The sequence below is a fragment of the Cydia fagiglandana genome, chromosome 1, assembly GCF_963556715.1.
Source record: "Cydia fagiglandana chromosome 1, ilCydFagi1.1, whole genome shotgun sequence".
Lineage (NCBI taxonomy): Eukaryota > Metazoa > Arthropoda > Insecta > Lepidoptera > Tortricidae > Cydia > Cydia fagiglandana.
The window spans coordinates 14,217,267-14,244,854 of record NC_085932.1 but is presented as its reverse complement, the minus strand read 5'-3'; the positions used below and the strand labels follow the sequence as shown (position 1 = coordinate 14,244,854).

General features: G+C 35.7%; 1 protein-coding gene across 1 annotated transcript; it reads right to left on the bottom strand.

The window, feature by feature from the left end:
• Positions 1-627: 627 nt before the first annotated feature.
• LOC134680396 (uncharacterized) lies at positions 628-12,916 on the bottom strand. Its single transcript, XM_063539555.1, has 8 exons — positions 12,828-12,916; positions 12,500-12,752; positions 12,148-12,258; positions 4,085-4,503; positions 3,808-3,910; positions 1,623-1,718; positions 1,046-1,201; positions 628-748 (listed from the first exon to the last, which is right to left on the bottom strand). The coding sequence occupies exons 1-8, from the start codon at positions 12,914-12,916 to the stop codon at positions 695-697; spliced, it is 1,281 nt and encodes a 426-aa protein (XP_063395625.1). The 3' UTR covers positions 628-694.
• Between the last annotated feature and the right edge of the window lie 14,672 nt (positions 12,917-27,588).

Here is a 27,588-nt window from a genome sequence, read left to right as displayed (position 1 = left end):
GGCAGTTCGGCCTGTTCTCGTGTAAGTAAAAAAAATATCTACATTCACTCGAGTACTAGGGTTGATTGAACATAGACTATCAATTAGTCTAAATTGGTCTGTGATGTTCCGAGTACGTATTACATTTTACATATAAACATCACCCATGTGCGCTCACCTCTTGCTCCTCATAAACGCTTCGTAATGCGGTTCCTGTGAAATATCTACTACCAACATATTTAGAAACACCGAGGCCCCGATATTTGAAGCGTCTTATTGTATTAGGTACCTTAACTGCTGCAACATCAAACAACTAGGCCGTTAAGTGTAAAATTGATGTGAATTAATTGTTTCCGAGTGCTCCCGTAAGCCTTGTCGCGTCCATTCCCTTGCTTGCCGCCTACTCACGAATGAATATAAGGTCGTGTAATGTAAATAAATAAAAGAAATTACGTTACACCCACTTTTCCTTTCTATTTGCAATTCAATCAAAGCTAAAACAAGTTGAAAATAAAAACAATACTTTTACGTATTTTTACAAGTTTATTATTTATGCAATAACGTCGTACGTCGTAGATTTAGTGCTCTTACTAATCTCGTGTTAATAAATTTAGGTATAGTCAGCAGCAAAATTAATAAAAGAAACTACACTACGCTATATTTCGCTTTTCTGCCTTTTAAATTAAAGTTATCTAGGTGCCTCTGCTGCTATATTTTATTCTATGCTAGATTTCAACATAACATAGTACGAAAATGTTGATTTGAGGATCTGAAACAAAGAATATATCTGAAATAAAACACAAAATGTTTACAATGCTTATGCTCAGAATGTGTTACCTAATTTATGTGGGACAACATTGCCATACAAAGTGCCACTTTTCCGCACGCGTTAATAAAACATTTAAAAAGAAACTTAAAACCCTAGTAGACCATGATTATTCTGCAAAGTTTTAAAATCATTGTGTTACATCTATTACACTTCTAATCTATTCCGGACCGAGCGGTTACCAACTCCATATGACCCTACGCTGCGTTTTCAAGCCACGCTTTCCTCATCTACACTTACCGATGCCAAAGGCCTTACTCCAGCTCTTAACCCACCGGACGCTTTGAACACCAATGGAGTCTGCATTCGGTGTAAGATTGGTATTAGTAACTTTTGATTACGTACTGACATCTTCTCCCAAGGCACGTTGTAGAGCAATACCGGTAGGTCGTCCGTCTTTGAAAATAGGTACTTAGTTATTTACTGTATTATTTTAGCATTATAAGGCTAATAACGTAAGTTAAAGATTGGTATAATTTTCAGTGGCGGTGCGTCTAGATTGTTTGTAGGCAAGCCTCAGCTATGTTGCCCTTCTTTTTCTTCATAAGTTTAAATAAAATGGCCCAAGAGCCTAAATATCAGACAAGCCGATGGGAATCGAGTTCTATGGACGCTCCGCCACTAATAATTTTTAATAAGAATGAGTTTTGCGTGGACTTGTGGTGCTTAATTTTCATATTGATTAATTATCTTAATTTACTGAAGCGCCTATGTCGTGCACACAGCACACAGCCAAAACTATTTTTAATGTGATAACATGTAAACCGTGTTGACATTTAATTAATGTTAAAGGGCAACGAAAAAAAACAACATTTACCTTAATACGTATTTGTTCTAACGCCAGCGACATTAATATCAGGCCTCCCATGTGAAACTGCATCATAATTACATAGGACAGTCTGTTTGCCTTATCCTGAAATAAAATAAAGACATTTCTAGCGATGAAATCTAAAATCTAAGCTTGTCTAGACGTAAGCACCAGCTGGAACCGCTCATGCCTATCCCGGGGTAACTATTGCAGCGGATATTTTATAGACTGGCTATAGTTTCGAACATTGGAAATCGTTTTCTTACGAAATCAGAATTGGGGCCAAATTTACTACCTATATAAAATAAAGCGCACAATATGACTCGACTTTAGATTATAATATTTCGTAATAATTAGTTGCAATATAAATAGATAAATTATCCGGAATTTATTATTTATGAATGTTAAACCATAATATTATTAAGCTTTGAAACTCTAAAACGAAATTTTCATTGAAACCGCAAGACACATAGTAATTTGCCTGTACAACGCGGCATAATGACTGATTAGTTTCAGAAGTTGCCTCATTAAATGGTGTGTGTTATACCTACCTACTGCAACAATGTCGTACTATGCGGTACTAAATAACTTGGTATCAAATTGTTTTGACGTAGGTAGGTAATTAATTAGGTATATATTTTTTTGTAATTGTTTGTACAGTTTTTTGGCGAGCAGAGGCTGATCTAGATACCTACTATATACTTTTTATTTTTGATGTTCATTTTCAATGCCTACTCCAGCCTAATGCGATAGTTGCAAGTAGTGCGAAATTTGTAATTTTTTTGGTTGAATATAGAAAATATAAAATGACTTTCAGATAACTGAATCAAGAAAAAAAAAACATAATTTTAAATTATTATTTAATTAGATGTTACCCTAACCCTAATACGGGTACAAATATGAATATTTATATGAGTATCTGTTATTAATTATTTTTTCACCGCACCAGCTCGGAAAGGCTTACTTTGCACTTCAAAAACTGATAGCAAAGTTGCATTTTATTCACATGAGAGACAAAGTAATCAAATGCAAATTTTGAGTTGGTTTCTTATGTTTGCTGGTAGAAATGACTTTTAAATGATGATTTTGGACGATAAATATTTAATAACATTCATTTGGATTTGATTTGATTTTGTTTGATATTTTACATTTAATATTTGCTTCAGGTTGGTGTGGTGAAAAATTTTGTGTTTCACTCGGGGGCAAATTTTGTATAACCCTCGTGCTTTGAAACACTCGCAACGCTCAAGATTCCATTTTTCGAACCACTCGCTACACTCGTGGTTCAATTTTGGAATCTTTCGCTTGCTCGGGTATCAATATTAGCACGAGCAGTTAAACAACAACTTTGCCCCCTTGTAAAACAAATAACTATTATTAATTTGCCGCTAGCGATTGTATAAAAACATAAATAAAAATAAGTATCATCATTATTTATAATAAATCTATGATAAGTAATTAAGTTAAAATTTCGAAATATTTTGAATTACCATTATTTTGGATATGCCAGCTTGCAACAGTAACTCATCCGGTTGAAGAAATGTCACTGTTGACAGCTGACAGATCATATCCCTAATGGTTTGCAAGAAATGATTATCCGAATAGGCCTCCTGATTCTATTTTGATGATAGGTGTCAGTGATACGGAGAAAAAACAAAGTAAGGGTCTTTGAAACAGTCTATGTTTTAATGGTATTTATTTGAGTGTTGTCAACGTAAAAGATGTTTACATTTTCCGCCTTATTACAAAAGAGTAAGGTATAAATAAATATATACCTACGTCTACATATCTTTGACGTTGACTGTATTTATCTGACGTAAGGAGTGCAGGTGTTTCTTTATTGTAACATTCCATTTCTAACCGCAGCTGCACTACCGGTACTGAACGCGTCGCTGTTATTGTCAATTTCCATAGTAAAATTAACAGTAGTGGAGACCGAGGTAAGTTGTGACAGAGGAGAGTTGTGACATCGTCGATTTTTTTTTTTTTTATTAACTAGAAACTAGGTCGCAACAGTGTGCGTTTGTTAGCTCGTAACTTGAACTAACAAACGCGCGCTAACTATTGCGACCTAGTTTCTAGTTAATAGATTCAAATAATCTACGATGTTCCAACTCTCGTCTGTCACAACTCACCTCGGTCTCCCCTAACGCAGCTGTCGTTGGAAATGGACTGTCACCTTTATAGTACGTACCCCAATCATAATTTGGTATAATAATAAACTGTCCACAATTAGGTTGTGAGCATAATTTACAGCTACATTCATTCCAAACGCAGCCTGCATATCTTTGAAAGTGCTGTAACAAATGAGTATACAACATATTTATATAGGTAAGTAATGTGAGTAAATAAATAATACCGTCAATAAACACATTCAAGCGTATTGAATAACCTCCTCATTCCAATCCTCTTTTTAATATTTTAGTGAATAATTTTATGGAAAGATAAAAAGGCAAGCTTACATTGCTTACCTTAAAATAAAAGAATGATATTTTATAATGTCGACAATCCTTGTTTTAGTTGTAGATTCATCTAGCTTTGTAGCAAAATATGTTTTCATCTTGTATCTTAGTACGTCAATGTGACTCAGAAAGTGGAAAATGAAAATAAAGTTAATGGAATCATAAAGAGCGAAGACACAGCAACCGGCACCAACGAGGTACACGTTCATGGCGTGAGTTATAGCCCATGTATTATAGTCATAGCCGTAGTCAAACGGCATCCATAAGTACAGACACGTTTCCATCCGTACCATGCGTTTTTCTATTAGTTCTTTGTTTTTAATGTTGTTCATAAGAGGAACGAAAATCCATAGAAGCCAGTCGAAAAGAATGAAAGCTGCAAGACACAACGTGATCCAACGGGTGTGACGTTCGACTTGAATTAATTTCTGTAAAAACGAGCAGTCTATGTATGTACATAAAAAAAATGCGTCCCTAGTTTGACAGCCCAACTAAATGGCGCTTCAGTGAGCCATATATTTTGTGGTGACCTTGTGATTAAATTTCTTATTGCTCTTTGACTAACTTATTAGTGTAGGGACACGCGTTTGCCTATTGGAAGGTTTAAAATGTCTCCTTAATTAGTGTAAGCATTGTTTTGAGTTGATTTACAAGAACATACAAATAATGGGTAGTTGTGAACAAATTAAGTAAAATTACCTTCGTTTTATTGAATATTTTATCGGGTAGATGTAAATTAAGCAATGTGATTCTACCTTCCTTTAGTATTATTTTCTATCGGTCACCGGGGTATAAATACAGCCAGTCATTCTGAAGGAGGCCACTTCTAGTTCGGAGTTCAACGAGTTAACAAGGTAATTATGTTAAATTGAGTATGATTTATTTCCTATTCTTGAATATATGCTTTTAGTTCAGAAATGGGGATTTACAAGCCCACATACCATTCGGTCACAGTTTTAATGGAATTTAAAATTATTTAATAACATTTTTATTAGTGTGTAGACTAATCTAGTATTTTTAAAAGTCATTGTTTTAACTGATAAATATAAAAATAACATAAAAAAGTGTTAAGGTTATTTTTAGCTAATGGATGGTTTGTTTGAAACAGGAAGGATTATGTCGGAGGAACATGCCGATGACGATATGAGCGAGGGTTCAGTTGTCCTGGGCGTGACAACACGGCGCCGTGAGGAGCTGCCGGAACGAGGACGACATGTCACGCGGCAACGGAGTGAACGACGCAGCAGGACCCGGTCCCGGCCGCGAGGCAAGCGACCATCGAGGCTGCGTTCACGGTCGCCAAGGGAGCGTTTACGGACGCTTAGAAAGCGTTCACGGACACCGTTCAAGCGCTCTCGGGCGCTAAGGGAACGGTCACCTTCATCCTGTGAACGTGCACGATCGTCGAGGAAGCGTTTGCGTTCGCCGGGCAGCAGCGAGCGGACCAGGCGCCGCCGATACAACACGCCGTCTACAAGTCGACGGGAAAGACGACGCGAGTACCGGTCAACCGTGAGTGCTTCCAGTTCTTGTACAGACGATATGATTAGGAGTTGCCGAAGTAGTAGTAGTAAACATAGTTTAAATAGGAACGCTAATACATTTACCTTGCAAGATGTCATGGATCTGATGAAATCGTTGCCCTCATCTACATCTCAGCATCAGAATCATTTTTCAATGAATACCAACGCGGTCCCGGAATTTGATCCGGCCAGCAAAGAGCAAACAATAGACGCGTGGATTAGGAAAGTAGAGGAGTGTTCGACTTTGTACAAATGGACGGAAACTCAATTGATTCATTATGCCTTGCCTAAATTAGGTGGTGTTGCAAAAGTCTGGTACCAAGGGTTAACTTCACTTAACTACACTTGGCCAGAATGGAAAGAAAAGTTAACAAAAACATTTCCCACCGTTCAAAATTACGCGCAACTTTTACATGAAATGTTGGACAGAAAAGTAAGGCATAATGAATCACTTGAGCAATACTTTTATCATAAAATTAATTTACTTAATAGATGTGGAATAACTGACAAACGAGCTGTAGATTGTATCATATACGGGTTAGACGATAAAGGTATTAGGTTAGGAGCCCAGGCTGGTAAATTTAATGAACCAGAAGAGTTGTTAGCATACCTAAAGTCTATAAAAATTGAGGATTCAAAGGATAGGCGTTTCCCGTTCATCAAGAAATCGAGTGAACCACAAAAAGATAATGCGCGATCTAGTACTATTAAATGTTTTAATTGCAATGAGGTTGGTCACCCGAGTTTTAAATGTTCAAAACCCTTGATAACGTGTACTATATGCAAACGATTAGGACATCAGAGTATTAATTGCAGGCGGTTAGCCAAGACAAACAACGATAGCAATAAAAATAGTCAGGCAGAACAGTCGGTGTTAGAAGTTAAATTTGCCGGAGAAGTAGACAAGAAGTTTGTTCTTCCTATATTAGTTAACGACAAACCGAAGACGTGCTATGTAGATTTAGGGTTTCAACCTACCTTGATTAGACATAGTGATTTTCTAGAATTGGGTATAAGTCATTCCACGGACAATTTGAAGTTTTTAAAAGGATTTGGCGATGGCTATATAAAGCCTATAGGTAAATGCACTTTACAATTGCAAGTACAGTCGGTTAAAGCCTCGATTGAAGTATTGATAGTGTCAGATCATTTGTTAAAGCATCCTATATTACTCGGACATACTTTTACGGAGCGAGATGGTTTAATAATCATCAAAACGCATGAAAATTTAATTTTACAACAATTACCTTCGATGAAACAAGATATTGAAGAAATTAAATTGAAATTAAATGTAAGCTCTGAAGTAACTATTAAGTGTATGGATATGGTACCTATCGAGGCTGAGTCTGATCTTACTTGCAAGGTGTATGTGAACGAATCTATAAGAAATATTGGCACGAATAAATATTGTATTTTACCTGGTCTCTATTCTTTGGTAAATGGAAAGGGGTGTGTAATGGTGGTGAATTTAAACTCTTTACCGGTTGCTTTTTGTAAAGGGCAGTTATTGATGAGAGCTTATGTTTTTCAAGAAAATAATTGCGCTGAAGTTAATAAAATAGATGAAGAGGAAAATAAAAATATAACAGATACTTTGCAGACAGAATTAAATTTGGAAAATCACAATAAATTAGAGCTGTTATTGCAAAAATACAAGGATTGTTTTTCATTCAGTTTGAAGGATTTAGGTTTGACTAATTTAAATGAAATGACAATTACGCTTAAAGATAATACTCCTGTGGTTTATAGACCTTATAGATTAGCATATTCAGAAAAAGACAAAGTAAAACAAATGATCAAAGAAATGTTGGATTGTGGCATCATAACTGAATCCACTTCATCTTATGCTAGTCCTATATTATTAGTACAAAAGAAAACAGGTGACCAGCGACTTTGTGTAGATTATAGAGCCTTAAATTCAAAAACCATTAAAGAACACTACCCTTTGCCAAGAATAGAGGACCAGATAGATCAGTTAGGAGGATATGAATATTTTATTACCCTCGATCTTGCATCAGGGTATTACCAAATACCAATCGCTCCAGGCTCACAGGATAAGACTTCGTTTGTCACCCCTGACGGTCAGTACCAATTTACGCGTATGCCGTTTGGGTTGGCAAATGCGCCGTCAGTGTTCCAAAAAACTATAAATACTATGCTCAAGGACCTCAAAAATAAAGAAGCTTTTGCATTTATGGACGACATAATTATTCCAGCTCATAGTGTAGAACAGGGAATGGAGCGATTGGAAATGGTTTTGAAATTGATTAGAGAGGCGGGCTTAACATTAAAGTTATCAAAATGTAAGTTCTTCTGTAGGACGATTGATTACTTAGGATTTGAGATAAACAAAGAAGGTGTACGGCCAGGATTAAGAAAAACTGATGCTGTACAGAATTTCAAGCGACCAGTAAATCAACATGAAGTTCGACAATTCATAGGCTTGGCGAGCTTTTTCCGCCGTTTCGTTAAGAACTTTGCCATAATTGCCAACCCCTTAACTAGTTTATTAAAAAAAGATAGCAAATGGGAGTGGGGTACGGAGCAAGAAAATGCGTTTAATTCACTGAAGACAGAACTAATTAAAAGACCTATCCTTGCTCTTTACAATCCTAAGGCTAATACTCAAATTCACACTGATGCTTGTAAGACTGGTATCGCAGGGATTTTGTTGCAACAGGACGACCAAGGTAGATGGCGTGCAGTGTCGTATTATAGTAGACAAACTACCCCAGAAGAACAGAAATATCATTCTTTCGAATTAGAGACCCTGGCAGTGATCGCATCTTTGAATAGGTTTAGAGTATATGTGTTAGGTATTCAATTTACCATAGTAACGGACTGTAGTGCATTGCGCACTACCTTATCGAAGAGAGATATGATACCTCGTATTAGCAGATGGTGGTTACAGTTACAGGAATACGACTGTACTATCGAATACAGGCCAGGGAATCGCATGAGTCATGTTGACGCATTAAGTCGCAATGCTGTTCCAATGTTAGAAGAGCCCGAGCCTGTGTTCGATGTACTATTAGTAGAGACTGAGGATTGGTTGACCACAATGCAAGGAACTGACGAGGAAGTTAAGCGAATTAAGCGCACTTTAGAAGACCCTGAATCTCCCAAAGTGGTAGACATTCATAAGAACTATCAAATAAAAAATGGAAAGGTGTATAGAGTCATTGACGGTCAATTGAAATGGTTAGTACCTAAAGGGGTTAGGTGGCAATTACTTAAGAAAAACCATGACGAACTTGGTCATTTTGGAGTTGAAAAGACTCTAGATAAGATAAAAGCTCTATACTGGTTTCCCAAAATGAACAAGTTCGTCAAAAAGTATGTACAGTCATGTCTAGAGTGCTCTTATTACAAAACCCCAGCAGGCAAGCGACAGGGAATGCTTCACCCAATACCAAAAGTAGATCAGCCCTTTCACACGGTACACTTAGATCACCTGGGGCCATTTATTAAAAGCAAGTCTAAAAACGCTTATCTCTTAGTTTTGGTTGATGCTTATACTAAATATTCATGTTTATATGCGGTAAGGAATACCAAAACGCGAACGACCATAAAGGTTCTTAATCATTTTATGAGCTATTTTGGTATACCTAGCCGTTTGATTAGTGACAGGGGAACTTCATTCACAAGCAAAGGGTTCAAGCAGTTCGTATCAGCATTAGGTATAAGACATGTTTTGAATGCAGTGGCTACACCGAGAGCGAACGGTCAAGTTGAAAGGTACAACCGAACCATATTGGCGTCGCTCTCGGTAAAGAACCACGATCATAACGAGAATGAATGGGATAAGCATCTAGAAGAAATACAGCTAGGACTTAATACCACATTAAATAAGGCAATAGGCAAAAGTCCGGCTGAGGTACTTTTTGGAACTAGACTGAGAACAAAGGGTGATGGATTAGTAGCTTCATTAATTGATCAAGAAAATTCGAGCCAACGTTCAATCGATGATGTGCGGTGCGAGGTTAACATGAAAATTCAAGAAGAGCAACAAAAGAATAAGGAAAGATTTGACAGGGTTAGAAAAATAGCAAAAAAATATGAGGTAGGGGATCTTGTTAGAATAGAAAGAGATATTAATAGCAATAACGGCAAATCTAAAAAACTCCTACCTAAATTACAAGGACCTTATAAAATAGCTAAAGTGTTAGACATGGATAGATATTTAGTAGAAGACACGCCAATAACCCGAAAGCGGAATCGAAAGTACGAAGCAGTTATTGCGGTTGATAAAATACACCCATGGTTAACATTTACGCAAGATGTTATTGATTCAGGTAGCGAGAGCAGTGATACTGATGTAGACATGAGGGGAGTAGGAGATGACATTGCAAATGAATCACAGGGCGAGAGTAATTTGGAATAAATATGAGTTATATGATGATTGTGATGTTGATTATGACTATGAATACCTTAACAATGATATGATGAGTAGGATTTTGATTCCGAATTGACACACATATGAGTCGTAAGACATTTGGGAGTGTGATCAGTTTGGCATGTAGACTTCTTGGGTTGACACACAAAGGAGTCTTAAGGACAATTTGGAGTGTGTTCAATCCAAGACAATGAAGGCAGGAATTGACACACAAATGAGTCGTAAGACAATTGGGAGTGTGCTCAATTCTTCCCTATGAAAATAGCTCAAGAAAGGCTTTAAGTTATATAGCTGTAGCTTAAATGTTATTGGTCATATATTTCCCACAAGTATTCTAATGGTCGAGGGTAATAGGTACTTGACATAATACTTGTATAGTACGAAATTTCCATATTGTAATCGAAAGAGACTTGTGAAAAATATATTAGTGTTTAGGGCTGATTTTTAAGTATTAAGTATCTTTTGAATATTTACTATCGTGCGTATAAATAATTCAATTAATTAGTAAAATAAAATAAGAAATATTTAAACTTACGATTTTACCTAAAAGTCTGCCCTAATGATTGTAAATATTGTACGTAATTGATGGAACAATTACTTTGGTAAGATGGCCGAACGAATTAGAAAAAAAAAATTAAATTATATATTTTATTTTACTTTTCATAATTTTGTTTTCTAGAAATGTATGTTGGTATCAGACATAATATGTATTAGTGTTTTTGTAAGTCTAGACACAAATATGAATTTATTTGTTAATTAATGGAGTCGAATTATAAGCTTGATATCTTGTAATAATGCTATAACGAGAGGACTTCGTTTTTTCAGAATGGCCGACTGTAAGCATTGTTTTGAGTTGATTTACAAGAACATACAAATAATGGGTAGTTGTGAACAAATTAAGTAAAATTACCTTCGTTTTATTGAATATTTTATCGGGTAGATGTAAATTAAGCAATGTGATTCTACCTTCCTTTAGTATTATTTTCTATCGGTCACCGGGGTATAAATACAGCCAGTCATTCTGAAGGAGGCCACTTCTAGTTCGGAGTTCAACGAGTTAACAAGGTAACTCTGTTATCGTATTTTGTAATTAAATATATTTGTTATTCTCAGTTGTTGAAAATAAAAGGTAATTATGTTAAATTGAGTATGATTTATTTCCTATTCTTGAATATATGCTTTTATTAGATAATATGGATTTCACCACGCTCTGTGCATTTCGCTCATATATATGTATATTGTTACATGCGAGATGTACTTACTGCGCGTAATGTGAAATCAATATCAAGTTGAGGTTTTTACAATTCCTATAGGCCTCCTGAAAAATGAAACGATTTCCCGATGGTGGCTTGATACTTCGGGTACATTGGATTCTTTCTTTGCAAGCAATACGTCTTGCTTATCCCATGACAGCTGTTATTGGATAGTATTCCACTAGGTTAGGTAGGTAATTGATTCTGAAATTGGGTTTGCACTTCGAATAGTACCTGTGTCGACATGTAAAGTAACCTTCCTTTTTACAAGCTTTTATTAAATTTCACCTGACCGTTGTCTGCCTGTCTGTCTGTCTGTGTGTAATCGAATCTTGCAAGTTAAATTTGATCCACTTCCCGGTTTCCGATTGAGCTGAAATTTTGCATGCATGTATAAATCGGATGACAATGCAATATTATGGTACCATCGAGCTGATCTAATGATGGAGACAGGAGGTGGCCATAGGAACTATGTGATGAAACAATACAACCTAATTGTGTTAGGGGTTTTTAGAATTGTCTCGATGAGTATTAGTTGTCTGTCGTAAGAAAAGTACAGTCAGCGATAAAAGCTTGTACCAAGAATGAAATTTTTGCCAAAAACTTATTTATTTTACGGAGCAGTCAAGTGAGAAAATGAATGCATAGAACAATGTATATTGTACCTACTTATGAAAAACATCTTTATTTAGCAATACCAATACATAATGTTTATTCGGGCCATGCCTAAAGGGGGTATTTTTTGCAAATGACAAATAATGTGCAGAGATTGTGTAAAAAAATCCAAAACATAGTTTCCATGTTGCGCCCAACAAGTTATTATTCCAAAGACAAACAGACCACCCGATATTTTAAATAAAATTGAATGCCATTATACTTACATATAAATGATAACTTTACCTTCTTTATGAAAGAATCCTTGTCATCAATAAAATTGTTTAAGTGTATTTTATCCATAAGCTCTTTCATTATTTGAGAGTAAGCTGGTATCATGCAAATGTATATCTTTGTCTAAAAATTTGTTTATAACAAAGATAAATTGTATTAATTCATTAGTTACCTAATGGACCAAATTACACTCTTGCTACCTACCTATCTCCTTTTACAGTTTTTAATTTAATATTATGAAACTAATAAAAACGAATAAAAGATTTTACATTAATAAGTGCGGAAGTTAATAATTATATATTTTAGTATATTTTAGTTAAAATTGTAGTCATATAAAACGAGTATAATTAACAAAATTACATACCACCACGACAGCAGTTGCTGGAATAATTGAAAACATGGTTCCCAAAGTTCTAAAATTTAGATCATCAAAATTTATATACAGGTATACAAATTGCAAAATTAAACATATCGGACAAATCACAGTCATCAACCAAACATTGCACTTGAAAATCTTGTGCACAGGAGGGAAACCCCACCAAGTTCGATTTCCCATACCAAAGACGTTCATTGCGAAAGCTAGTTTCTGATAAAATATCTGTTGCCTTGGAGGTAACCTGAAAGAAGAACAAATCATACATTTTTATTAATTCACTTTTAAAAATTTTCTCTATTATAAATTCAATAATTACAAATAGTATTCGCATTTCAAGTTTTCTTGGAGGTCAACATTGTTATTAACATGTTTGATTATATCAGCGTCTTCAACCTCCATGCCCATGTCTATATTTTTCAATTGTTCAAGTCGTAATACTAGACTGGGAAGTAAGAAGGACAAAACGCATTTACTACAGTTGTTTGAAATGAATTCGTGTCCATTGTGTTACGAGTTATGATTGTCGATGGTCCCATCTGCTACCTTCCCATTTTTTTCATATTTGTTAGGTAAGGGCTTGTATGTGATCTATTCTATGGCTTATGCAAATATGCACGTACGGGAATGGCACGGGGAAAAGGTCACCCGGTCGTTTTGAAGCCGAGACCAACACACAGAGTCCCTGTCGATGAAATGTAAGGGGTAGATACGCCGACCGTGCGGATACTGCCTGTGGTATGCACGCAGAGTAAGCAACCACCAGAGCGCAAGGACTGTTGAGAATTACAGAAATCTAAATTGTACTAGGCTATATCGTGTGTAGGCATATATATTTTTTATGTCATATACCTACATATTGCATTCGATTTTCTTTGCCGAATGTTAAACCAGTCGATACTAAGATACTTTTGAATAATGAATGGTTAGAGATGGTAGATAAAGCACTGTTTCTTGGTTTAACATTGGACAAAAATCTACAATGGAGTCCTCATATAAGAACACTAGCAAACAAATTAAGTTCGGCCGCTTACGCTGTGAGGAGAATTAGACAATTGACTAATGTTGAGACAGCTCGCCTTGTTTATTATAGTTATTTTAATAGTGTAATGTCATATGGTATTCTGGTTTGGGGCAAAGCAGCTGACATACAGACTATATTTGTCTTACAAAAGAGAGCCATTCGTTCTATATATAATTTAAGGGTGCGTGAATCATTAAGAGAACTTTTTAAAGAAATTAATATTTTAACTGTAGCTTCCCAATACATATATGATAGTATTATTTATGTTGTTAAGAATCTAGACTCCTTCACTAAGAATTCTGATGTCCATAACTATAATACTAGAAATAAAAATAAGCTTGCTATCAGAAAGGTTCGTAAAGTACAGAAGTCATTCGTTGGGCAATGCATTCATTTTTATAACAAGTTACCTGAGGATGCTTTAAGATTACCCTTTCCAGCTCTTAAGAATTACTTAAAAAAGTCATTGATGTTGAAGGCTTATTACAGAGTCGAGGACTACTTGACAGACAAACATGCATGGTCCAAACCAGAAACTGTAATAACGACAAGTAGCAATTAAAAACATTGTATTATGTGTAGAGTTAAAGGTGACTCAGCTCAGGTAAGAAAGCACATCAAATTGTATGAAAGCATCTCATAACAATCAGTTAGATTCATATAATATGTATTCTCATTTCTTTTATTGATTTTATTTTCTTTTCCTTTTGTAAGATTTGATTTGTTTTCTGAAAGAGCTACGTATTTGTGATTTCATGTGCATATATGTTTATTTTTTATATCAAATTCTATAAAGTTATGTACTCACTGAGTATAATTGCATGAATTCTATAGTAATTTAAATTGTATTAATTACTCGTAATGCATGTTAATTATAAGATGTAATAATGTTTTGAAAAGATGTGTCCCGCCGAGTTTGTTGCCGGTCCCATATTGGGATACCCTCCTCCAATTGAGGGGGGATTTAAATCTTCTCGGGGCAGAGGTGTACGGTTGGAGCCGGTAAAGGTTTATTTGACGTTCATAAGCGCATTGTAATATGCCTACTTGAATAAACTATTTTTTATCTTTATCTTATCTTTATCTTTTATTGTATTTTTCACTTAAAGATAAATTAAAATATAATTAACAATGGATATGAATTCTTCCGTAAAACGTCAATTAATTGTCATTTCCCTTTCGTGGTTAGGTATATTTGATGATAGGAAAATGAGCTGCTTGTTTTATTCTTCTTACAAAATTAGAGGCTTTGTTACTTTCTATGACTACTTCGTTGTTTCAAACAATCGTTTGATGATATCATGTCTGAAATTACATAGGAACATAATTAGATAGGTACACATTGAAACTTTTTATTTGTAGGTAGGGTTCTAAGTAAAGGTTATGTCTTAATTTTTACTTTTGTTATTAGTACCTAACATCCGCTTATTCTAATATTGAAATAACCGCTTAAGGTGGTTCGCTTTTCATACAAAATTCAATCAAAGCTCATTAAGTAACTACACACTATTAGTACACAAATATTTCCGCATTTATCTTCTTTCGAATATTCGTTTGCGCGAAATTAACAGGAAAACAATGTTTCATACAGAAATCATGCAAAAATCATAGTTAACTTTTCATCAATTTTACGTATGTGTGTGTCACAAATGTCGTGTACAGATACATTTGCGACGTTGCCATACCATTTCCGACGTTGCCGGGCTGACCACGGCTCGAATTTGGAGTGCCGTCATGTTTAGTGCAATTTTATTGACACTGATATTTGACAGGTAGTTAATTGACCTAAGCGAGAAGTTCGTCAGCTTAGCTAAGAACTATCATGGCGTGTTATGCAAACAGTCGCTTTTTTGCTTGCAAACGGAAGATTCCCGGTTCGATCCCCAGTAATTGTATGCTGGAACATAACTTTTTGTATTTTTGTTACACCTAAATTTCGTAATGTTTTTTTATTTTTATTTAATTTTTCTTATTATCATAAATCGATTATTAAGTATGGGCTACACGTATTCTTTTATTTTTACAAAGATAATTAGAAATTATACTCTACCTAATCTCTCTGATTTTTACAATCAGGACATCCTCACTGCAATAAAAACCGGGCAAGTGCGAGTCGGACTCGCGCACGAAGGGTTCCGTTCCGTGCCATAATGCAAAAAAAAAAAAACAAAAAAAAGCAAAAAAAAAACGGGCAAGTGCGAGTCGGACTCGCGCACGAAGGGTTCCGTACCATAAAGCAAAAAAAAAACGGAAAAAATGCAAAAAGAAAACGGTCACCCATCCAAGTACTGACCCCGCCCGACGTTGCTTAACTTTGGTCAAAAATCACGTTTGTTGTATGGGAGCCCCACTTAAATCTTTATTTTATTCTGTTTTTAGTATTTGTTGTTATAGCGGCAACAGAAATACGTTATCTGTGAACGCTACGCTATCACGGTTCGTGAGATACAGCCTGGTGACAGACGGACGGACGGACGGACAGCGAAGTCTTAGTAATAGCAGAGATATATATAACTCCGTATAAGATAAATAAAGTCTAAGAAAAAAACGTGCCTCGGACGGCCAAGGAAAAGTCGTTCTCGAATAGATGGCGCCATTACCTTTTTACTATTCTCGGTTTTAACTAAAATGGAATTGGGCAGGACATGTTGCTAGGCAGAGTGATGGCAGGTGGACTAAAATGTTAACAGAATGGTGGCCGCTTTCAAATGAAAGAAGCGCCTGGCGTCCGTTGGCTCGTTGGGTGGACGACATCCGGAAAATTGCGGGTCACTGCTGGATGAGATTAGTTCAGGACCGGGACAAGTGGCGTACTAGAAGAGAGGCCTATGCTCAGCAGTGGGCGATAAAGGGCTGATATGATGATGATGATGATGATTCTCGGCTAGATGGCGGTAACGACACCGTTTGGTATTTAACAATTTTAACACATATCAGTGAAAGAACATGGGTCAGTAGGGAACAATAAAAATTAAGAATCATTTATCCGTAAACATATTTTGATTATTTTATACATTTTCAATTTTATTTTAAGTTTTAATCGTGTGTCGATAGATGGCAGTAAATGTACCGTGACTACAAAATTGACAATGACAGGACCCCTCTATACTATCTATTCTTTTTGATAATAGGGTCCCGTTTTACCCTTTGGGTACGGAACCCTAAAAAGAAGTGTATAAAATTTCCTGTGGTTAAAAATAATGGAATCTTGACGTGTCTTTTAATTGAAAAACACATTTTAAAAATAAGTTACGGCAAATATGTAACAATTATAAATCTAATACGATCATTTATATTCTTCTGCTTTCATAAGTAATCGTTTTTGATTTTTAAAAAACCTGATAACACTGAGTATGTGGGGGAAGCGCTGCTGGCCTAGCGGAAAGCAATTCGGAGGTCGCGGGTTCTAACCCCGGCTCGTACCAATGATTTTTCGAACTTTTGTACGAAATAGCATTTGATACCTACCTATTTATACACCGATACCTATTTTTCGGTGAAAGAAAACAATGTGAGGAAACCGGACTAATCCAAATAAGTTTACTCTCTGGGTTGGTAGGTCAGGGCAGTCGATTTCGTAAAAACTAGTGCGCATGCCAATTCTGGGATTAGTTGCCAAGCGGAGATTGAATATCTGGGAGACCGACCAAAGCTTACAAAACATAAAAACTCAAAAATGCGCGTTTTCTCATAGACCTAGCTAAGAGATCAAACCCCTTATAGCAAATTTCATCGAAATCGTTAGAGCCGTTTCTGATACCATCCAAATATATAAATAAATAATTATATATCTAATAATTGCTCGTTTAAAGGTAAGATAACACAAAGGAGAAACAAAAAGAAATTACCTACTCGCACCAGTCTTGAACCCCAATCCTCTTGCACGTATTTCCACGAACATACCGTTACGCTATTGCAACATACTTATGTTGTGTGAAATTGTCTACTACAAGGATGACGGAAACACCCAAGGATTGCGTGCGACTTGCAATCTGGAGGTCGCGGGTTCAAATCCCGGCTCGTACCAATGAGTTTTTCGGAACTTATGTACGAAATATCATTTGATATTTACCAGTCGCTTTTCGGTGAAGGAAAACATCGTGAGGAAACCGGACTAGTCCCAATAAGGCCTAGTTTACCCTCTGGGTTGGAAGGTCAGATGGCAGTCGCTTTCGTAAAAACTAGTTGCCTACGTCAAATCATGGGATTAGTTGACAAGCGGACCCCAGGCTCTCATGAGCCGTGGCGAAATGCCGGGATAACGCGAGGAAGAAGAAGACAAGGATGACGGAAACACTGTTTGCATGTGTGAGTAATAGTAGGAAAAAGCGTGACAGCAACACTCCGTCGAATTAAAAAGGTGGTTTTTGCGCAATGAAGTATTCAATGTTTATTTTAATAGTTCAATATTTACTTAAAGAGTGCGCGAAACATACTTTTAAGTATACAAATACCAAGACCATTTCACAAAAAAATAAAATCTGAAATTTTGCAAAAGTGGTGCCATCTAGCGAGAGTTAAGTTTTGAGTAACCTAGGCGAACCACCTTAAGTTAAATACTTACAGTGGCTTTATTGACTGGAATTCAATTTGAAAGCAGTGATTGGAATCCTACTATCCTACCTACTCCTACCTAAATAATAATATACAAAAAGTTGGAGTGCAGATTCGAACTGGGTTCGAGTAGACTCCACGTAGGCCTCTATAAAATTACCACTGTTTCTTTCAGTCGTAAACTTTTCAAACCCTTTCCCCCTGACTGAGGTATTTCCCAATGACTTTCTCTTACTTCGTTCATTTCATAAACCCACTCTCGTATTTTAACATAAGACTACTATTTTACTATTAATTAATCCAGAATAATGTAACATTAGTGTTTTTATCTCCTTTCCACAATATTGTGATACATTTGTTGTACAATAGGTACATGGCCGAGTGTAATATTTAATACTTTGTTCTACAACAAGGGTCTGGTAGAAAAAAAATACTCATCAGAAAATTATTTTACATGACGCAATTTATGCTACTTCATTTCAACCGCATGTAAAGTTATAAATTCAATACCTAGATTTGGTATTTCATCCCCCTGAGTTATCGCTTTCGCTCTCCCGCTAATGTGCTTCATCCATCATCCGAAACTCGGTAATATTGGATTTTTTACCAAGCATTTTCACCTTGTTTTAAATTATTGCGAATGTATCATCATGTCTATGAAATTGGCAATACTTCTATCAGGTTATGACTCCAAATTGATTTAAAGTATACCCGACACATGCGAGGCCCAGTGTCTAATAAAACCCGCTGTTTTAATGTCCCACTTTGCTGAGCCGAATAGATTGAGCTATTTGATGAGTGTGTAAAATTTATTAGCTGTCGTTGTATCCATACCTACACTGGGTACTGGACAACTTTTACTAGTAAACCCACCAAAATCTGCTCATCCATAAAAAAATGACATAGGTATGATTCGCCGAAATGTATGAGACAGCAGATTTTATTTTGCGTATTCGGGGTTGGCTCCTTAAATTCCCCCCTCAGAGTATGGTCAGACAACAAAATTCCCGTGTATAAATTTGAGATAGGTATAAAAATTTACACAATGATCGCACGCAAGTCGACTTTAAAAATAGATATTAGGCAGGTACATAATATGTGTACCTAATTACGTCACTCAGACACACTCAGAAAGGCAGTGCTTTGGTCCTTCTGCGCGACGGATCGTCTGTAAATGTAGTATTTATTCTATGAGTATGAGTCTGTATGACTGAAGTATGATTGTGTACAAACGCAAGAGTAGTTAAAATGACATTCGGATAAGGGCCCAAATTCGACATGTACAACTGTCAGATTTCGCATCCACGTCAAATCAACAGTTGATTTTATTCCATACTGAGTGTTGATTCCATCAACGGTGGATAATATCATTTGGTACAACCAAAACTCAACTCTAATCTAAGGGTGATTCGGTTTGGTTTGCTTGTCACCCTAACTGTGGATTGTTAATGTCAAATTTTGACATTGTACGTATTCGAGAACTTATGATTTTTCCCACATCAACGGGAGATCAACACGATACGTCAAATGTCGCTTGTCGAATAGGGGTCCTGGATTGCAGCAGTGTTACTGTTGCTGCATTCCTGCTGCAACATTGATGGCGATGTTACTGTCAAATTCCTTGATAAAATGAGTGACGAATTGAACGTTCTAAACATGATAGTAAAGGTGACAGTCCATTCCCAACGACAGCTGCACTACTGTTCATTTAACTATGGAAATTGACAATAACACCGACGCGTTCAGTACCAGTAGTGCAGCTGTGGTCAGAAATGGAATGTTACCATAATGTGGCAACGGACGTAATATAGTTATTTTACCAAGAATGACAGTACCTGCGATAATACCGCAGTAACGCCGCAAAAGTAACATTATTGCATAGTTTATTCGAATGTCACTGTTGCTAAGTAGTAAAGTTATTAGCTAAAATATATAATCTAACCACATACTTAATTTTGTTCTTGTTTCCATTTTTACCTTTTTAAATATTTATAATTTGACCTCACTATATAATAGGTACCTATGTACATAACGCAGTAGGCAATAGGTAGGTATTTACTAAACACCAGGAGTTCAGGACTGTTGAGTGTAAAGTTTATGTGAATGAATTGTATCCGAAGTGCTCCCGCAAGGCTCTCCGTATTCATTCCCTCACTTGCCTCCCACTCATTAAGTGAATGGATTTATATCTGGGATACACAGCTCGCGTTTCAACTTATTAAATATACATACAATATACATCCACTTGCAAAATGTTTTAAATACGTCTAAAATATCTGTTACTCTTTTATAATATCTAAAGTTATAAAATGTTTCTTGACACAAAATACTTTTCGTTCAGAGTTTGAATAATCATAATATAAAAAAATAAGCTTAAATGGTGCTATTTTAATTTCGTCCCGTTTTCTCTCCGACTGTCTTGCGTTCCTTGAGATTTCATTTATACAATGAATAGATATTAAGTAACAGAAAGTAAGAAGAAGCAATTAAAACGAAGTTCTATTATTTAGTGAACATTTTCGCGAGTTATCGTTTCCCAAAAACTGATGTGAACCCTCTCTACAACTTACAAAATAGTGAAAAGCGTATATTTGTTATTCCAATTATTCGTTTTAAATAATATATTTTTATTGTTATTTATAACTGGATACACATTCACCATTATGACTATTTACAATAATATAACCTGACTGCTTAGACATTTTAAAGATTACTATGCACTCGTATTTATTCTTAGCAAATAGAAGAGATAAAATTATTTCATATTTTTGATTTTCTACCTATCATAAAAATATTACAAGAATTATTTAGTTGGGTAAAGTGTACATAACAAAATGTTTTAATACTTAAGACGAAACGGGAGCTGAGCTAAAAGTCAATTTTGAGATTTCAAGCTGAATATACCCGTCGCTCTGACGGGGCGTAACCGCGGCATGAGAGACTGTATTTGTATGTGTAATGCACGCACACAGACGCGTGCGGTGCGCCCGTACTCGCGCTGGCGCGCACCTCACTGATTGCAATTTGCATTGCCACTTTTTGTTACTGCTACTACTAAGTAGGGTAATTCGCCAGTAACTGGCCACTTTTAATAACTGGCCGCCCTAAACTAAAAATGAATCCTATTCACCTATAAACAGAATTCATTTTAGTATAAGGTTTCAATAACTTCAATAACTGGCCACTTTATACTAAAATTAATTCTATTTATAGGTGAATATAATTAATTTTTGGTTTGGGGTGGCCACTGACGAATTACCCTATTGCGATTGAACTTTTTTACTTACCCGGCTTACGTTTACGGAACTCGATATCGAATAGGGTAATTCGCCAGTAACTGGCCGTCCTAAACTAAAGATGAATTCTATTCACCTCTATACAGAATTCATTTTAGTAGGTATAAGGTTTCAATAACTGGCCACCTTATACTAAAATGAATTCTATTTATAGGTGAGTGTGAATAGAATTCATTTTTGGTTTGGCGTGGCCAGTTACTAATAGTGGCCTGTTACTGGCGAATTACCCTATTTATGTACTTAGTGGTTAATACTAGTATCAAGTAAGTTTTTTTTTTTCAATAATGCTCAGAAACGAAGTATAGACATGACAAATATAAATATTAACGTCTTTGTAAGGCAGGATTGGACATTCTATAGAGTAAGAGTAAGTGTATGAAACAACCAATTCAGCTAGGACTAGGGAATGCTATCTAGATCTCGCAATTTCGAGATCTCGCTAGATCTCGCACGTATTTTCTAAATTTAACCTAGTTGACAGGAAATCTCGATATATGCAATCTCGGTCGAGATCTCGATTAATATATTCGAGATCTCGAACAAGACTGAAAGTGAAATACTTTGTTTTAAGTAATATATGACCTTAGATTCATGTTGTTCAGGCAGTGCTATTATGTGTCCGGCTTTAGCTCTATTATTGTTACGCAGTTTCTAAGTAAAGGTAAATAGTGGTTTAACATCGATAGCATTTCATACAAGTAAAGTAAAAATTAAAATTGATTTTATGTTAAATATTTAATTTGTTGTTGTTATTTTCAAAATATAACATGAGGTACCTTAAATAAGTAGTATGTCGGCGGCATATCGAAAAATCGTAATCCTTGGCGTATCATGAAACGCCACCATTTCCTGATCTAATATTAACCCAAGCATATCACGATCTTCCTTATGAAAGAGACGGCAGATTCATCAGAGCAATGCATTCTTTGATATTCCTAGCTTCATAGCGGGTGCATTGTAAAATAATTGATCGAGAAATCATATACATATTTTCAATGATTTTGTAAATGACTACAGTTATGACTACGGTTATTAGAAACCAATTATAGTATGTTTAATATTCTTTCTAATGGTATGCATCACCAATTGATCAGTAAAATAGAACCCGAGAAATAATGATCAGTTGAGGTCGGTCGCCCGCCATTTACGTGACGGAACAAAATTCATCATTACTTTGTTATATGTATAATATCATACATCAATAAAACTTATGTTTTTGGAAAGCTAATGAAATTTTTCGTATATTTTATAATAACATTAATTGCGATAAAGTTATAATTTATTGAGTTAGACGCATGTTTTGTCAGTACTTATGCCATCCATGCACGGTAAAAAATCATATATTTTAAATATTTTGTAAATGACTACAGTCATGACTACGGTTATTATAAAACAATAATTGCACGTTTAATACTCTTTCAAACGACATCTCACACGAACCGATCGGTCCCATAGGACTAAAGACGTGAACAAATATCAATGCTGGTCGGCCGCCCACTTTTTCCTTCCTTTTTTTCGACACGTCCCCCCCCCCCCCCTCCATAAAATAAAAACCGGTTTATTCATATTCTGGAGACCACGAGGAACACGTCCATACCAGTTTTAGGTATTTAGAAGAGATGTCGACGAAAATCGTGAAGGAGACGACTTTTGTTTAATTTGCCTATAGACTATAGGAATATCAGAATATCACACCTTGAGGTTTGCGCAAAATGGCTGGTGTTCGCTAGGCAGATCATGAAATGTCGGCGTTTCATTATATTCCTAGGAATATCTCGATACGCCCGATTTTACGATGTCTATATCTATGGAATTCTTAGAGATTATTGATTAAAATAACACATTTTTAGTTACTTTGTCAAATTCGATCTCGTCGAGATATTAATCTCGATCCCGAAAATCTGACTGTCGAGATCTCGAAACACCCAATCTCGATTCGAATTTTTCGTGCGAGATCTCGAATCGCCAATCTTGGTGCGAGATTGCATTCCCTAGCTAGGACCTTAAATTGCTCGACAATTACGGAGCGTGACTGTACCTAAAAATTTTGTAAATCCATAACCATGCAATAAAATATTTTTGATTTTGATTTCTAATTTGAAATATTAGAATCAAAAAGTTCAAAATAGATTGTACCTATGTAACTACAAAAATGTGTTCCCTCTCAACGCAAAACCCCTTGTGTCTTAGGAGGATCTAGATATTTTCACACAAGACGGTTTATCGATAACTTCTTACATCACTAGATTATCGACATTAAATGTCGACTATTGCCCATCACTTTTCTGGCTGTGTACGTATTTAGAAACTTGACTCCGCCCCTAAAATTAGTGCGATAGGGACAACTGCAGCTGAGGCGAAAGATCCTGCGTAAAAATGACAAAAATAGAGGTTTCGTAGTCCTCTTTTTCCTCCTCCAAAACTTAACCAATCGTAACCAAATTTGGAAATCTAAATGATTATGAAATTATCTGTGTCGGACCGTTTTGCTTTTTTGGCTAATTGATATCAGTTTTGAATACCACGCCTCTCATTGCGGCATAGTCAATTAGGCCATTTTGGCCATTTTTGAAGGGCTCTAGCGCCTTAAAAAACAAAAATATAAAAAAAAGCAAAACGGTCCGACACAGATATTGACAATATTAATCTGTGTTGAAAAAATCATTGCTCTAGCTTCAAAAACCACGGAGGAAAACGAGGACTACGTTTGTATGGAGAAATGACCACTCCTGTTGGCTCTTAATTGTGGATTTTAGTAGCTCGTGCATTTTTTTGCAGAACAGAAACAGACACCTTTAAAAGTCCGCATCAAGCTCGGCCGAATTTCACCTTCCCATACGAACAGAGCTACGTTCTCATTTTAAAACTACGTATTGGATTGTAATGAAACTTAGCACATACAATGACATGAGGTATATGTATTGTGGCTCCTCTACACGATGGGCCAGCGCCGGCCACTCCAAGGGACGCAGCCATACGGTAGAATAAGATAGCAATGTCACTAGCTCCCTCTAACGCATAAATGCGTCCCTTGGAGTGGCCGGCGTTGGCCCATCGTGTAGAGGAGCCATAAATGACTGTTACCCAGCTCCAGTTCCAAGTTGTTGTACCAGCTCCTCTAAAACAAAAACAAGTTTTGTGTGAAAAACTATATTTTTAACTATAGTAATTATCTGCAGCTACATAAACTAATTACAAGCATAAATATTTAAAAAAAACCATTTATTCACGGAACAGCATATTTTTACATCATAGGTACACCTCCGCCAAACTGTATAACAGTTTGTTGGCAGAAATAGGCTCCTCTCTTTACATACTGTTTTAGGCTAATTTACTTAATTTAGGTATTTAAACTATTTTTAGATGCTATATACAAATACAAGTACAAGTTAAATATAAAATGACACTCCTCAACTTAAGTTCATCCCAGCTTCATATTGTTTCAACATGAGCTTATTTAATTTAGACTTAAATACAGTTTTGCTGGTGCTTTTCCTAATATTTATTTATTTATACCTTATATTTGTAAGTAAGTACAAAGTTTCAGAGAAATCTATTGAAAGTAGTTTTAAAATGAGAGCGTAGCTGCTATACGTTTAGAGAACCGAGCTTGCTGCGGACTCTTAATGAAGAGGTACAGATTATGAACAACATAGAATGATGGCAAGCTAAAACTGATTACTTACAACCAATTTGCTTATATAATTATGAAGGTGGATGTTTCACTGCATGGTGATATAATTCAGGTTCAACCATTCCCAGCCATCCCTCGTACAGTCTCCAACAACACTCGAAGGACGAATAACCTCACCCCGTATAAACATATTCAGCGCAGCTCCATACATTCATTAAATCAATGTTTACCCGAAGCACTTTCACTACTTGACACGTAACTAGAATTTATTTAGTGGAGAGAAGTGGAATACGTGAACGAATACGTATTATGGTAAGTAATACGAGTAAGATAATTTTAGGAGACTGGGTTTCGACAATTTGTGCACCTTAGTTACTTTTTTTTCAAAAAGAAAATAAAATATATAGCTGAATATATCGGGTGGAACAGAACGAAGGACTTTTACGGAAACTGGGAATTTTTAAAGCTACGTACTTTATTTTTGACTTATTATTCTTATTAATCACTTTAATTTTCTAACCGTTTTAATGTTACAGTTTGTTAAAATATGTTAGTGCGAAAATTATCTTTCAACCCTAGCAACTAGATCCTATTGAATGACATGACATGACTGTGTTAATTTAAAATGTAAATAGCTTTGTAGGGTTCTCACTGATATAAAACTTTTCATTTTAATAATTTTTATTTTTATGTGAGTTCAAAACTCGACTTTAATTTGTACTTGTACAAGTACACGGGGACATACGAGGTTAAGATTATACTAAACTTACTCGATTGTAGTCCCAATCCGCATTGGGCTAGCGTGGGGACTATAGCCCAAGCCCTCTCGCGCATGAGAGGAGGCCTGTGCTCAGCAGTGGGACGTATATAGGCTGAAATGATGACTCGATTGTAGGTCACTTAGACAACACTATCTTTTTAGCTCAGACTATATTGTATTGTATGATAACACTGAGCTAGGTATGGCTTGTATTCTTGGAATTAATTAAATTAATGAGGTGCTTAAATAATACAAAATAAAGAGAGATTAAAATAAATTAAAAAGATGTTAATTTGTAGTCCTCGACGACGTCTCATTATTCAGATATTTTCATAGCGTTGGTTTAAACGGCTGAGATAAGTAAAGGGTAAAAAATTTGTGAAAAATATATTTTAAAAATCCGAGTGTGGCCGCTGGTACAAATACCGCGCGTGCCGTGCCGTGCGCGTGACTAGCTCAACAGGAGACAGTGTGAGAATAGTAGGTAATATCATTTTTAGGGTTCCGTACCTCAAAGGGAAGAAACGGAACCCTTATAGGGTCACTCGTGCGTCTGTCTGTCCGTCTATCACAGTCTATTTTCTCGGAAACTACTGGACCAATTAAGTTAAAATTTGGTACACATATGTAAAGTAGTGACCCAAAGATGGACATATTTTTTATAATTTTAAAATACATAGGTTCGTATTTAGTTGGACTTCTAGAAACGCGAGTCCCACTCGCACTTGGCCGGTTTTTTAAGTATTCAAGATTATCATAATAAATTAAAGATGTATCGCACTATAGGTACTGTCATACTCTTACTACGTATTTCTTAACGAAGAAGGTGGGTAGGTAATTTTTAATATGACGATTTCATGACTACCGCTCGGACAAAACTCACTGATGAATTGCTGATAAATAAATGAAATTGTTGTTGTATTTTTGCTAAATAAATGAATAAACCCTAATCGGAGTCAAGGGGTTCAACATTTTTATAAACTATTTATCAAAAAAAACATTTTTATAAACTATTTATCAAAAAAAAAACAAGAAAATTAAGTAACTTCAGCATGTTTCTAACAAGGTTAAAGATGTATAAGTATGATGGTTTGGTAAGAATGTATGTAGGTATGGGTACTGTTCCCGCACTGTCTACTTACTCTGTCAGTTCACTATTCCCGTCACGCTCCGCTCATCAGTTCAGGCGCAGCCAAGCTTGCTCTCAACTGTACAGCTTAATAATAAACTTTAACAACTCCAAGAACAATTTTTAATGTCGTCCGAAGTGCAATTACTATGTCACTTCAGATATTTACTGCTGATAAGCAATAAATAGGTTTTACTTTTGATTTCAACTAACCCATTGAAGTATTATTAGATAACGATAATTAATATAATAGACGTTTTCTTATGGGAATGATTTTATCGAATTGATGAAATAAATGCACCTATTTTGAGAGTCACTTATTTGCTATTTCTAATCGTAATTGCGTTGACAGTTTGCGAACAATTTATCCCATAAGTTCATTTGGGTGAATCATCTAATGGTATACCAACATTTCCACATTACATAAATGATTGTTCAGTATAACGACCTCACCTAAGTATTCTGCCAAATGATTACTGGCCAAAGCGAAATATAGGTACTCAACTACTCATAGATTTGGTTACATTTGTTTTGGTTTGCTAACTAAACATTCTGCGATTAGGTGATTTTGAATTAAATCTTATGCAGAAAATCGTCATTAAAATGGATACAGGAAGTCCCTAGCACCGAATTACATTATAACTAGGTACTCGTACAATATTAATAAAATGAATGACCTAATT